Consider the following 14,588-nt stretch of genomic DNA (forward strand, 5'->3'; position numbering starts at 1 on the left):
TTTTCACAAGATAAGAAATTCCAAATAACCGGGGGCACTTACAACAACGCAACGCAACAACAACTTTATCGACTAAAAGTAAACCTTTTTCTGGGATTCTTGTTTCTTTTTGCACATCACGATCCAAATTCTATAACATTTGAATATTTTTTATCATTCCGCCTCATTAATGACGATATTTCAGCAAGTCACCAGACCAAGTCTGATTTTATAAGATGTCGTCAATCTTTCAACATGATTTAATAGGTGTTTGATGCGAAAAATTAAGGTTAATATTTGAATAAATTGGTAGTGTTTAGCTTTTAATTTATTCATCGCCTTTTCTCATAACGCCCTGATTTGTTGATATCAACATATTCATTTGAACTATAAGTAGATACCTATAACAACATTAATATATGATTTTATTCAAAATGATCTTTGCATAAAACGATCGACGATCAAATAAAGTTACAACTTTGGTTTTATATTTTTTATTATTGTTCTTAAAATAATTCTATTTTCCGCGGGACCATTGAAACCACACATGGCTTCCGTGACCTATTAATTATTATTCTGTCCACCAAATCTATGGTAGATGCATTAAAAATTCCCGATCAAAGTCATGCGGAAGAAAAAAAAATGAGTCACCCGATAATGGCATGCTGGTCGCGTCCAACATTAGTCCCATACATTGATAAGTAATGTTGTGTTCGTTCAACATTACGATCGGGAGTCAGTTTGTTTTAAAATGTTGAAGGTAGTGTTTTGTTTTGTGCTAGTAAGCGTGGTGTGTGGGAAGTATGTGGATAAGAGGAAGTGTCCCGAAGTGAGAGCGGTCCCACATTTCGATTTGGCACAGGTATTTATAAATCACGTTGATAGATAGATGGACTCTTTATTGAACTTTAAGAAAAAGAAAAACAGAAAAAAACGCAGGTACATAATGAGGTACTGATAGTCTCTCCTTTTTTTTTGCCAAAACCGGCAACAAAAGTAGGACATGATGAAGTTAATAAGTGTCACTTAAGTGTAACACTGGCCCAATATAATTTGAATCAACGAAAAATAATATTAACCATATTTAGAAATTTTCTATGCAATAAATGTGTAGTGATTTATACCTTCAGTACTCTTATAGTTAGGTATCCCAAAAATTCTTAATTGTCTAATACGCTGTACACATCTTATAAACTTAAAGTATTAACTTCTGACTAAGTACAGACAGGCAAGGCTTATAAACTTGGGATTCTTCTTTTAGGCAATAGGCTAGCAACCTGTCACTATTTGAATCTCAATTCTATCATCAAGTTAAAAAACCTGAACGTGGCCTATCAGTCTTTTCAAGACTGTTGGCTCTGTCTATCCCGTAAGGGATATAGACGTGACTATATGTATGTACAGGCAGGTTAAGCATAGGAAACGAGTGGCGCCAATTCCAAACTAGGACTGGCCTGTATCTTGGTGGCCCGCCCGCACGCCAAACCGAGGGCCATTGGAGTATGTGCATACAATGCACCTATCTTAAAGCATTCTTAATTTACATACATACATATAATCACGTCTATATCCCTTGCGGGGTAGACAGAGCCTACAGTCTTGTAAAGCCAAGGCCACGTTCAGCTATTCGGCTTTAAGATATGATTGAGATTCAAATAGTGACAGGTTGCTAGCCCATCGCCTAAAAGAAGAATCCCAAGTTTATAAGCCTACCCCTTAGTCGGCTTTTACGACATCCATGGGAAACAGATGGAGTGGTCCTATTCTTTTTTGTATTGGTGCCGGGAACCACACAACACCTTCTTTCTTCTTTCTTAATTTTGATGATTTAATATCCTGTTCTACTTATGCCAAAAATAACGCTATTCGCCCAACAAACTATTATATTAAATAGTCTAATATATAATACTAATAATATTAATACCTACTCTAATGTAATAATGTCTTATATATAATACTGATAATAAAATATAGCTATTATACTAAATAGTCCTCCAAAAATTTTACCCATAGAATATAAGTCGGATAAGAGTATACTTGAGCCTTTAATAGCTAGAATAAAGTACAGTTTGGAGGTCGTCGTCTCTTTATCACCCCTTATCCCGTTTACTCCCGAGCTCGGACAAGTGAAAAAATAGTTTGTTTGTTTTCTAAATTTAAGAATATCTTTACATGGTTTCCTTTATTTAATAATCATAGTTATTTTTGACCTCATAGACATTAGAAATTCATAGTTATTATTTTGTTAATTTGACCTCCCTCGTCCCTTTATTTAACCTCCCGAACACTTAACTTTTTTACCAAATTCTGAATATCTCAAAAATGACTTAACCGATTATGATGGCCGACGAACTTAAAATTTGTAGGTGGCGCTAAAACTAGTCCCCTAATATGTACAATGAAACGATCTTGCAAACTACATACACAAATCACGCATTATTTCTAACTGAATACTCAAAGCTAATAATCAAAAGACTAGAAAGTTTGTATGTGTTTTCATGTATTTTCTCGTCCACATTTCTATTCTAAGTTTGGATAGTTTTGAAGTTGACGTTGTTGAAGAAAATGCTGCAGTGCAGTTTGTTACCGCTTCTTCCGCACTGACGCTTTGGAAGCGGCAGTTAACTTAGTTTTAAGTAATTTATTTGACGTCAACCAACGTTGTGAAACCAAAAGATATGACAATTTAGTGATATAAAGTATCCTATAATAATGGATATTTTTTTTTTTTTGAATATTGAACCATTAAAATATGGACAAATGCCGTATGAAATTTTAAGGAAGATTTAGGTTCCTTGCCTAACGGTAGAAACACGGCAAAATAATTACATCAATACCAAAGAGTTAATAATTTTGCAACATAATTAACAAGTATATGTATAACATTGCGTAGGCGCCGGACGTACTCGTGTGATTGATAACATGAAAACCATTAATAACTTCCAACACATTACGTCTAAATAAACGAATTATTTGTATCTTTCAATTTGCGATGTCGATTTATGAATAGAAAGTAAGTAATCAATTGAAGCTTTTTTTGTTATACTCTTGTGTAATACCTGCATACCTACATATATACTCTTTTATAAAACTACCTATAAATTTAAATAAGCGGAATTTTGTGATTAATATAATGGATTTCTTTTAAGATTTTTGCGTTAGACAAGTACACCTGTCAATATAAGGTGAAACGTTAAATTTATTTTAGCATAACAGAAGATTTGTCGAAACATACAGTCGAAACAATATGTCACTTTTCAATTTTCTTTCAACCTTAATGACCATGAATAAATTCAATTTTGTACTTTGCTGTGATTTGTACCAAGAATTCAAAATTGATGTACTTAAACTTCGTATATGCATTGAAGAGGGACTTAGGCCTGACCAGTTCATTCATTCATGCATTCATTCATTTATTTATTTATGTACATCAAGGAAAAAATACTAACAGAACTTAAACTAAGGAGAAATTTGGCACAAGGGAACTATTAGTATCTACTAAATTATTAGTACTAAGATATTTCTACAGTCACATTCACTCGATATTTTGACTCAAATCACATTCTTCCCAAAAAATTAAAAATGTCTAACCATTCCTAACTTACCTACTTCAATTTTACAAAATCATTTCACCTTAGTATAAAAAATTAAGTAGGACCACTTTTCTTAAATATTTATATTATACAGATCAATATTAAAGGCCAGACTAAGATAAACTAACATACATACGATTATACTAGTTAAAATAACGGTTCGAAGATTAACATCTAAAATTGAGATTCAAATTTTTAATCAAATCAAATTTCTAAATAAATTTGTGGCTTATGAAAATCTAGACTAGTTTTTATTGATAATTTATATCTACCGGCTAATTAATTGATATTCAATGTCTAAACTAAAATTAAATACAAAATAATTAGGTAGATAAACCTAGTCCATTGACTATCAACATTATTTATAACTTGAAAACTTATTTTCTCGTCGATTGATTTCGTAATTTTTTAAATTGATTTCATTCGTACTGACAGTAATTCCTTATTATGAAAAGGTTCTTAATATTAAACATCCCGCTTAAAAGCTTTGAAAGAATGAACAGATTTGCATATGTTTACAAAATACCATTTCAGTAAACTAGGCTAGCTTTCGTTCATTTTTTGGCTGCTACAATGATACAGACAGACACATCAAAATTAATACACCCCCCATTTTCGTGGGGGTTGTAATATTTGTTCATACGTCATGTCTATATCCCTTAAATACCAGTTCCAAGACTTGAAGGCCACTTTCAGCTGAGCATGAATAAAAATCATTTGAGATTCAGATGCCGTGTGGTATCCGGCACTTTAGAATAGAACCAATCCATATCTTGCCCATGGATGCCGTAAAAGGTGACTGAACTCTCATAAACTTGGGATTCCTCTTGTAGGCGATGGGCTAACGACCTGTCACAATTTGAATCTCAATTCCATACAGCTGAACGTGGCCTTTCAGTCTTTTCGAGCCAAAGACAACAGTCTTTGGCTATCCTGCAAGGGATATAGACGTAACTATATGTATGAGATTCAGATAGTGGGCAGCTTGCCTGAAGGCCTAGATAGACTTTACAATCTACGCGGTTAAACTTACACTGTTTTTTATTTGCTTCGCCATTCACTTTTTATAGCGAATGCCAAACGGCCTTAAGTCCGCCTTTTGTACAATTTTATTTTGCAATACATTTTTAAATAAATAAACACAGAATCTTCTTAAATATGACATACAATAACCAACCAAGGTGTCTATAGAACGTACAGTGAGTGCATTTACATACATTAGGTATTCAATATGTCATTGTTTCATCTTCAATCCCCCTTTGAAAGCTTATACTTGTACTTCTAAGATAATTTTGACATGAACACGGTGTTGGTAACTTTCTACTTTGGAATTTGAAAGGCAGATCCTTAAATTTTTATTTAATTAAGTCTTTTTTGTTTTATACTAGTGACCCGACTCGGTTTCGCACGTGAAGGTTTATATATAAACCTTCCTAAGAAAACCCTCTTGCCAACATTTCAAAAAGGAATGAAACCCATCCATAACTTTCTCTGATTAGTGCATACATATAGATAGAGAAAATGGGGGGACTTTATAATTTATGTAGGTACTGTGCTGAGAATAACTGATCATGTTATGTTTAGCACACGATTATAGAAAGTTAAGAAAAAACTGTTCCTTTAAAAACAATATTTTGAACATTTCATGTTCCCACCAGTGTGAAAACAATTACATAATATTAATCCATAATTATTAACTCTTAAAATGAAGACTGAGACGATAAAGAAATAATCACAGTTAAAAGGACTAAAAACATTTCTTATTTAGTTGCGTTGTACTAGATAAATAATGACAAATAAAGGACTTTCCATTAAAATTAAAAATAAATTTAAATGACTGAATGGTTTCATTTCATTGAAAGACTTTTAAGAAAATAGTTTTATTGATGGCTACAAAAGCCTACAAGAAAATTATTAGCAAAATTTTGTAGCGACAATTTTGCCACCAAAAATACCATTGGTGCCGGGAACCACACGGCACACCAATAAAAAAAGAATAGGACCACTCCATTTCTTTCCCATGAATGTCGTAAAAGGCGACTAAGGGATAGGCTTACAAACTTGGGATTCTTTTTTAGGCGACAGGCTAGCAACCTGTCACTACTTGAATCTCAATTCTATCATTAAGCTAAATAGCTGAACGTGGCCTTTCAGTCTTTTCAAGACTGTTGGCTCTGTCTACCCGTAAGGGATATAGACATGATGATATGTATGTATGTATGTATGTAAAATACCATTCACACAGCTTTCATCCATACAAATTAATTTGACAGAATGCAAGCAGAAAAATAATATCGCATTCGTCACAAATTGAGACACTTTAAAGTGTCTATCCATCTCTTTTTCGGTCTTCCCCTATTTCTTGAACCTTTCACTTCCATTTCATTATTTGAAGAAATATGAACATACGAAAAGACACACGATGGAGACCTCTACATAATGTTAAAAGTATGTTATATCTTCAAATTAACAGCTGGTTTCTTATTTCAGATTTTAGGCGATTGGTTCGTAGTGGAATATTATGCCAGCGAAGAGGAAGCCCTTTCTTACAGCTGCATGCGATCTGTACTGTCTCAAGATGATCACGTTCATTCTGAAGGTATGTAACATTGCAATAGCTTTTAGCTTAGTTGGGGTTGTTTGAACTATTATCGTGGGGGGCTGTTACCAGAGACCTGACCTTCGTGTAAGTCGCGTGGTCGTGACTGTAATTTAATTTAAGGGAGCCTGGAGATATCAGGCTGTTTCAGGTCTCTTTGTAATTTTCACAACAACGGCGAACTCCTCATCCTAAATAATATGTGATGATTTTGCCTTAACCACACCAGAGACCAAACGCTCATGGAATGCGTGTAGGTTTAGTTAAATCAAAAATGTTGCCCTTTCAATCCATAGGTACCTACTAATATAATAATTGCGAAAATCTGTTACGTCTGATATTTCAATGAACCATCGTTTACAATTTTTGTAGGCGAAGTTACGGCTTACAGCTCGTTATACAATCTTTAACCCTTAATTTCAGATGGCTCAGTAGAATGGACTCCCGGCGTTACAATGAACTTCACGTACCGGTTCGCGGACGACCCCCTGGGGGAGAACCTCCTGGGAAACATCACCTGGCGAGTGGACCTAAACGAGCCCGCGCATTGGACGCACTCCGAGATCACTTGTAAGGTTTTTACATATTTTTAGTGGTGGTAGTGATAGTGGTAGGTTTCTTAGATTGCTTAGGTAAATTTTTCAGCTGCTTTTTTGGCGAGGGCTCTTTTAATATTCTTCTTCATCAATTACGTGCCGTGTGGTTCCCGGCACCATTTCAAAAAAAAGAATAGGATCACCCCATCTCTTTCCCATGGATGTCGTAAAAGGCGATTAAAGGATAGGCTCACAAACTTGGGATTCTTTTTTAGGCGATGGATTAGCAACCTGTCACTATTTGAATCTCAATTATATCATTAAGCCAAATAGCTGAACGTGGCCATTCAGTCTTTTCAAGACTGTTGGCTCTGTCTACCCCGCAAGGGATATAGACGTGACCATATGTATGTATGTATGTATCAATTACGTATTCCAGTTTAGGATCCAGTTTCCTTAGTTCTAAGGTACCCATCAGTATACCGATAATTGCCTTCAAAACTTTCAAAAATGAATGTTTTGTACTCTGTGCCTTTCTTGCAAATTTTAAAAACAACATTATTAGGTTATTGATAAGGTTTTTGCTAAGTATCTAATTAAATTAACTTTAACGTACGAAACTCTGCATAAACCATTACAATTAAGTCAGTCCTCTCTTTTGACAAGCTACGGATATTCACCCCTATATTCCTATCTTATCAACTTATGAGATACAAAACTGTAAAAACAAATTTATTCGAATCCGCTAACTGCTTGGTCACTCAAACACATTAGATGGACAAACTAATAGCACCTGTGAATCGCTATTCATTCAGAAAACCATCTTTGTGTAAGTTTTAATCGATTTCCAAATTCCAGATGACGGCATATACAACACTTACGTGTTAGACACAGAATACAAAACCTGGGCATTATTGCTGCACTGTGCTGAACAAAGAGAGGGTGCCAGATACCTCAGTGCCTTCGTCTTGTCCAGAAAGACCACGTTGCCGAAGAATGTCATGGCCTACTTGAGGGATAAGCTTCCAAGGTAAAACCCATTAGACCTACATGCATAAAATAAATAGGTCTTTATAACGGGGGAGATAGCCAAGGGTCTTGAAAAGAGTAAAGGGCAAGTTCAGCTTTATGGCTTATTGATAGGATTGAGATTCAAATAGTGTCAGGTTGCTAGCGCATCGCCTCAATGAAGAATCCCAAGCCATTTTTTGATAGCCATGTTTCACATGTGCATTGATGATGATTTGACTTTATAACTTTATAGGCAGAAAAAATAGTGATTATCAAACGGTTGCAATGCAGTCATAAAATAGATAATTATGTACCAGGAAACTAGCAATATTAATAACATATGTCCATTTATATCGGAAACCCGTTCAACTGCCCTGATACTGCAATGGCAAAGGGCCAATACGTCTTTTGGTATCGATGCCAAATTGCGATAAGTGAAGTTAAGTAATTTATCTGATAGATACTTGTATACTACCAATGGTTATGGAATTAAAATTATAGACCAATAATTGCTTCTTCTTCTTCTTGGCTTTAATCTCGGTTAGGCACACCCTCATCATTCTGAAGCTGCTAAGCTTAATATTTTAATAAAAAATCAACCATTTTCAACAGTTATTTTATTTATTTAAACTTAATGCACGTATAATGTACAACAGGTGGAATTCTCTGCCAGTCGAACCTTTGGACCTAACTGAGATGGATCTACCTACAGGTGGTGCGATCTGTAAAAGAGATAATAATATATGTAAATAAAAGGTTACTTTATACACGTACATATAATAGTTATGTAGGTATCTAATTCAATGGTTAACTTTAAAATTTATGTCAAACGCTTTTTCAGATACGATGTGGACGTCAAATACGTATTCCCGATTTCGCACGACAACTGTAGCTCTCAGCCAGCCAGAGCTGACTTCTCCCCGATCCTGGTGGAAGTGAACAGCAAGATCCCGAGGAGACCTGGAATCAGCTACAATATTGGATTTGGTCACTGATCAGTTAGCTTAGTTAACATAAAGACAATATTTATAGGTGTAAACACAAAACTCAGAATGTAATCTCTGTATTCTGTGGGTGTAAAGCGAGAGTACCAAACTGTTTTTTTCTCATTCTTATGTTTCTTTTCTATTAATTTATTTGTTATGTAAATCAAGTTTGCCAAAATAAATATTTTTATACATACATATTATCACGTCTTTATACCTTACGGGGTAGACAGAGCTGCCAGTCTTGTAAAGATCGAAAGGCCACGTTCAGCTGTATGGCTTTATAATGGAATTGAGATTTAAATAGTGGCAGGTTGCCAGCCCATCGCCCACAAGGAGAATCCCAAGATGAGATGTGGTCATATTTTTAGTGCCGGGAACCACATGGCATAATTTCTTACTTTTACTTTTTTTTTCTTAAACAGTCGTTTACCCTAAAAACGGTCCTGTATCAGGTCATCTTTGAATTTTATCTACTTAAAAAAGGAATGACTTTTGTCGATGTTTGGAAGATCCTATCGACTTAACTCCCGAGGACAAAAAATAAGGTCGTTAAACTCGTAGGACAAACGACGATTGGGAAAAAAGTTTTAGACTCGTGCCGAAAAATGTAAACGTACTACAAATAGCCAATTTTTTGTTTTTAGTTGTGCCATTTTAGTAAAACTTCGCAGGCAAAACAAATGAGAGATAATTAAAAAAAAATTATAAAATATAGACAATCTTTATTTAAGCTAGTTTTACAAGTTAAAAAGTTTTACAAGTAAAAAGTTCAAAAGAGGTCGAGGTTTTTTTTTGTATAAAATATTATGAAATCTTCAATCAATCTTCCTTCAAAGCAATCGCTTAAATGAACAAAATTGTATAGGTAGGTACTGTAAATACTCCAAACCGAGAAAGTCCTTATTTAAATTTTTCCAGGTATTAAATATATTCAAACCAATGGACACGAATGTTAAATTAATATTAAAGGGAAAAGCGGATTCCGCGCTCGGAAACATATTTTCTGAGAGTTTTACTAGAAATACAAAAAATTGAGAGAGGTACTGAAAAATTATGATTAACTTACTTTGACTTCAGTATTAAACGTAAATTTACACACATACCTACATAAAATCACGCCACTTTCACAGACGGGTAGGCAGAGACTACATCTTTACCCTTGTCACAACCCCTACATACTTACATACATACATATGGTCACGTCTATATCCCTTGCGGGGTAGACAGAGCCAACAGTATTGAAAAGACTGAATGGCTACGTTCAGCTATTTAGCTTTATGATAGAATTGAGATTCAAATAGTGACAGGTTGCTAACCCAACACCTAAAAAAGAATCCCAAGTTTGTAAGCCTATCCCTTAGTCGCCTTTTACGACATCCATGGGAAAGAGATGGAGCGGTCCTATTCTTTTTTGTATTGGTACCGGGACGGGAATCACACGGCACATACTACATACTTCTTTTCCCTTATTCACTTAAGTAACAGCCCTTCAGTTTAGCTACTTTGAAAGCTGCAAATAATTGACAACAATGCAAAATGGGAACGAGGCTAACAATTAAGTGTTAGAATATAAAGCATTCACGGTTGTATGGAAATCATCTCAATGACTTCAAACAACGATAGGGCACGAATTGTCCGCCACTAATTGGTATGCCACAGGGGCGACGTCTCGGCCCGCCAACATGTAACAAAGGAATACGTAACGTACTAAACTTAGGTCGGGTTGCATTGCACCATTCCATCTCCTCGTCATTATAAAGAGGAAAGTGGTGCCGTGAGATTCCTGGCACTTTAAAATGACAACTCAATCTCTTTCCCATGGATGCCGTTTAAGGCGACTAAGGAAATGGGCACACTCATCTACTCAGCTTTTAACATGATCCAATATGTGTTAGGTTTCGCTACAAAGGTGTGGAAGTCAGACAGGAGTAGCTTCGTGTAAAACCTGACTTACTCAATCCAAGATCCATGGTTATAAGGCACACTCAGGTCTAATATTTAGAGAGGTGATAATGTAACGGGAGAAAAAGAAGATTGTAGATTGGAAAGAGATAGTCTGCCTACCCCTCCGGGAAAGAGGCGTGATTTTATGTATGTATGTTTGTAGATTGGAAATGCCAGACCGCGCTTGGTCGCCTATACGTTGGACCGACCTATCAAATATTTTTTGGGCCAGTCCATTAAACAGTGCAGTATGATACTCGTAACTTCGAGTAGAGAAAAATGGCGGAGCATCGTGCGGAGTGTTTCATCTGCCACTTCCACGACTACATGATGACCATGGCCACTCTGTCAAGAGTATCCATAAAGATGAAAGTGGAAATACTTTTTTGTATGTTTATGGTCTACCTTATATTGATTTATCACTTTTATGATTTAACGGCAGACATTTTCATGTTTGTTTACTAAATCTGCTAAGTGATTTGACTATTCGCACTGTCCACCACGTAAGGGATAAAGACGTGAATGATGGTATTTTGTATTAATTTATCAGTTTGTAAGTGAGATGTATCATTCGAGGCCACAGTATGAGTCTCTAAGAAAACATAAGTACAAACTTGGGTTATTGTTTTGAAATTCAGTACTGACCGTGTCCAACTGGGAACAATGCTAGTTTAAATAAAACAGTACATGGTGGACTATGAATTTTCACAATCATTTTGAAGGCGAAGTTTTTCATAGACCATCTAATAAGACAGAGTGGTAACAGTCTCACAACTAAATTTAAAACTGTACCTACGTAACTAATCTGTAGGTATTCTCGCGATCTCTTCTCTCAGCGTAAGAGCATCGGTTTGAAAGCAAACTAATGTAAATAACTCAGAAAAATGTCAGTACATGCCGCAGTAGGATTTAAACCCTATTTAAATCTGGGCCACATCTGAGACATGAGACATTTTTTTAACTGGACGACTGAAACTCAAGGAAAACTGCACTGTAAATTTAGGACTTGCATTTGTGCATAATTTTTGGCCAAGTTAGATCCTTGAATAGTCTGTATTTGAGGACACGCCTTTCTGCATATACTCCCCGTATATGCAGAAAGGCTATGATGATTTTGAAAAGAGAAGAGGTCTAATAAATTCTACTTTGCCACACCTACTTTCATAATATTTTGTAGTTACACTAAGATATCTGCACTGTAGTATCCATTCTGTTTTTTCAAACTCTATGGTCACTTCATTAACTAATTCATACTAACAGAATATAAGTGACAAGTATAAAGGAACTGCTTAGTTTTTCCTACCACAAAACAAAAATGGCCGAAGTGAGAACGTGTGTTTATTCATTGGTGTTACTTGTGCTGCTTCAAAGGACTTTAGCATCGGTGTGTTCCATATAAATATAACTAACTAAAAGTTCACATTTTACTATAAGTTAAAACATTCAGAATTGCTGCGTAACTTAATGATAGGATTGAGAATCAAATAGTGACAGGTCGCTAATCGATTGCTAAAAAAATAATCTTAACTTTATTTTAACCTTATTCAGAAAACTTTCTTTTCAATATTTTAAATAGGAACAAAATCTGTCCAATTCTTTCCTTCGGATCTTATAAAAGCATCAGATTCGATTCTCGGTTCACAAGATATAATAACCTACAAGTAGATCTGAACGGAAATCCTGTCCGGTCTGCGAAGGTCATGCTGGGAAGCTTGTGTAGGTTTAATAAATTAGTATCTCGCTAAAGAATGACTGTAATTAATTATCCCTATTAAAAAATAAAATTCAATTTAAGACGGTAACTGACATGGCGATACTTACACGTGCCATTTTTTTTGTCGCCCGATCGTGGCCCGGCTCGTGAATATGCCAAGTTTGAGAAAAATCTGGAAATTAGAGTTGGTACACTGGTTGCATCTCCGCAACGGAAAATTCTTGAATACCTCTTTTTATGCACCCCTAGACCTGACATATTAGGGTTACAATTATTCTATAGCTATAAATATTAGCTGTTACCCGCGACTTCGGTTCGCTGTAAAAGTTCACTGGCAATCTTTTATTCCCTCTTTAAACCTCTTCTTCCTCTTTTTTCCAATAAGCCTTTGTTCCTCAGAGTCAACTCTATCTATGTACCAAATTACAACAAAATCGATTTAATGGTTTAGGCGTGAAAATGAACAGACAAACAGATAGACAGAGTTACTTTCGCGGATATAGTATAGTATATAAGTAAGGGAAGTAAGGATAGTAGAAATCTGTGGTCAGTCCTAATAATAAGGCAATATAAGGCGATTAGAGGTTTGAAGGATATTTTTAGGGTCACAGATTCCTTTTTACAGTGGTCGTAGTCGCGGACAACAGAGAAACAAAGATTTTCATAATGATCAAATTCATGACATAATTTAACTTTTTCTTTCAGCCAACATTCGGAAGTTCTCTTCTCTGTACGTTCTTTTGTGATGATGGCGATGATGATTCTAGAGGGATAGGTGATTTATTTAGTGCCCTGCTGTATGATGATGATGACAGTTCTGAAGAAACAACCAAACCGCAGGCGTCGAACCCGAGTACCCCGGCAGGCGGTGACGGCAAACCACACGAAATTAACTTATCTATTCGTAAGTTTTTTGTTTCATACATACATATGGTCACGTCTATATCCCTTTCCGGGTAGACAGAGCCAACAATCTTGAAAAGACTGAATGGCCACGTTCAGCTATTTGGCTTAATGATAGAATTGAGATTCAAATAGTGACAGGTTGCTAACCCAACGCCTAAAAAAGAATCCCAAGTTTGTAAGCCTATCCCTTAGTCGCCTTTTACGACATCCATGGGAAAGAGATGGAGTGGTCCTATTCTTTTTTGTGTTGGTGCCGGGAACCACACGGCACTGCCGGGAACCACACGGCACGTTTTTTGTTTCATAATGTTGAAAATATCTGAACTATCGCACTACTAACTGAAGTGTCATTTATCCTTTGTTTCCAAAGTACAGCCACAAGCATCTTGAAATATTGCGCACTATGAATAGATAGAGAGGGTGATAGTGGTGGGCCACCACCCACCCCTAACACCCCTAAGTCTTAGTGGTGGGTCACCGCCCACTCTGTGCTGGTTGCCCGCGCTCGTGGTTCCACCGGTTTCATGCAGATAGCTGTACAGCATATACGTGGGCCACCGTCCACGTCCACTACCCGCCGATATATACCGTGGCGACATCTCTACGCCACTCGTCATAACATCCAATCAAACAACTACTGTCAATCGTCGCGAAGAAATTGACGTGCTCAACCAATAGCAGCGAAGAATCTAAATCGCGGTTTCAAAGTTTTCATTTGAAAACTTTGAAACCTTATGCCTCCGACTCTACATCGTCGGAGGCATAACACCTAGCCTCCATACACCTCCCTTTGGTTGCGGTCGAGCCGAATCATCGCTCCCGCTACAATCCGAAGTACCTATACCAGCCAAAATTTCTAAATTTAATCTTTTCACTAGCGACCCGCCCCGGTTTCGCACGGGTAGCATTTATAGACATAAACCTTCCTCAGAGAACCCTCTTGCCTCTTGAAATTTGAACATTCCAAACAGGAATAAAATCCGTCGATTGAGTGAATCTATTATTAGTAGTAACTTTTTACAGATTGCATTTGTTATGACTTCTTCCATTTTCAGCCCCTGAAAATGGACTAAACTTGACGCTACAAAACTTGGGTAACTCCTGGTGGATGAACCTCATCCCTTGGGCCACAGGGGGCGGCAGTGCGACCACCGCAGCCCCTACTACCACAGCGGCTCCCACTACTGTCGCCGGCAATGGCACAGCTGGTAACGCTACGAAGGCTTAGGAATTTTCGGTGTACAATAAATTATATTATTTAACTACACGTCTTTTATTTTTTTCTTGAGAAAGAGTTTTCGCCCGCGGTTAAGGTAC

General features: G+C 36.4%; 2 protein-coding genes across 2 annotated transcripts; both read left to right on the top strand.

The window, feature by feature from the left end:
* Window positions 1–689: 689 nt before the first annotated feature.
* LOC106141414 (uncharacterized) lies at window positions 690–9,336 on the top strand. Its single transcript, XM_060946199.1, has 5 exons — window positions 690–841; window positions 6,063–6,171; window positions 6,595–6,741; window positions 7,566–7,737; window positions 8,560–9,336. The coding sequence occupies exons 1-5, from the start codon at window positions 731–733 to the stop codon at window positions 8,711–8,713; spliced, it is 693 nt and encodes a 230-aa protein (XP_060802182.1). The 5' UTR covers window positions 690–730; the 3' UTR covers window positions 8,714–9,336.
* A 2,625-nt stretch (window positions 9,337–11,961) lies between these two features.
* On the top strand, window positions 11,962–14,502 carry LOC106141413 (uncharacterized). The gene is made up of 3 exons (XM_013343068.2): window positions 11,962–12,035; window positions 13,071–13,269; window positions 14,327–14,502. Exons 1-3 carry the CDS (start codon window positions 11,967–11,969, stop codon window positions 14,497–14,499), a joined length of 441 nt encoding a protein of 146 aa, XP_013198522.2. The 5' UTR covers window positions 11,962–11,966; the 3' UTR covers window positions 14,500–14,502.
* The last annotated feature ends 86 nt before the right edge of the window (window positions 14,503–14,588 follow it).

The sequence above is a fragment of the Amyelois transitella genome, chromosome 10, assembly GCF_032362555.1.
Source record: "Amyelois transitella isolate CPQ chromosome 10, ilAmyTran1.1, whole genome shotgun sequence".
Lineage (NCBI taxonomy): Eukaryota > Metazoa > Arthropoda > Insecta > Lepidoptera > Pyralidae > Amyelois > Amyelois transitella.

Excerpts from the sequence above, each read along its gene's own strand:
- LOC106141413 (XM_013343068.2), top strand. The coding sequence starts at position 11,967 with ATGGCCGAAGTGAGAACGTGTGTTTATTCATTGGTGTTACTTGTGCTG. Across the intron at positions 12,036-13,070 it reads TTCAAAGGACTTTAGCATCG|CCAACATTCGGAAGTTCTCT; the intron begins GTGTGTTCCATA and ends TTTTTCTTTCAG. Across the intron at positions 13,270-14,326 it reads CGAAATTAACTTATCTATTC|CCCCTGAAAATGGACTAAAC; the intron begins GTAAGTTTTTTG and ends TTCCATTTTCAG.
- LOC106141414 (XM_060946199.1), top strand. The coding sequence starts at position 731 with ATGTTGAAGGTAGTGTTTTGTTTTGTGCTAGTAAGCGTGGTGTGTGGG. Across the intron at positions 842-6,062 it reads CACATTTCGATTTGGCACAG|ATTTTAGGCGATTGGTTCGT; the intron begins GTATTTATAAAT and ends TTCTTATTTCAG. Across the intron at positions 6,172-6,594 it reads TGATCACGTTCATTCTGAAG|ATGGCTCAGTAGAATGGACT; the intron begins GTATGTAACATT and ends CCTTAATTTCAG.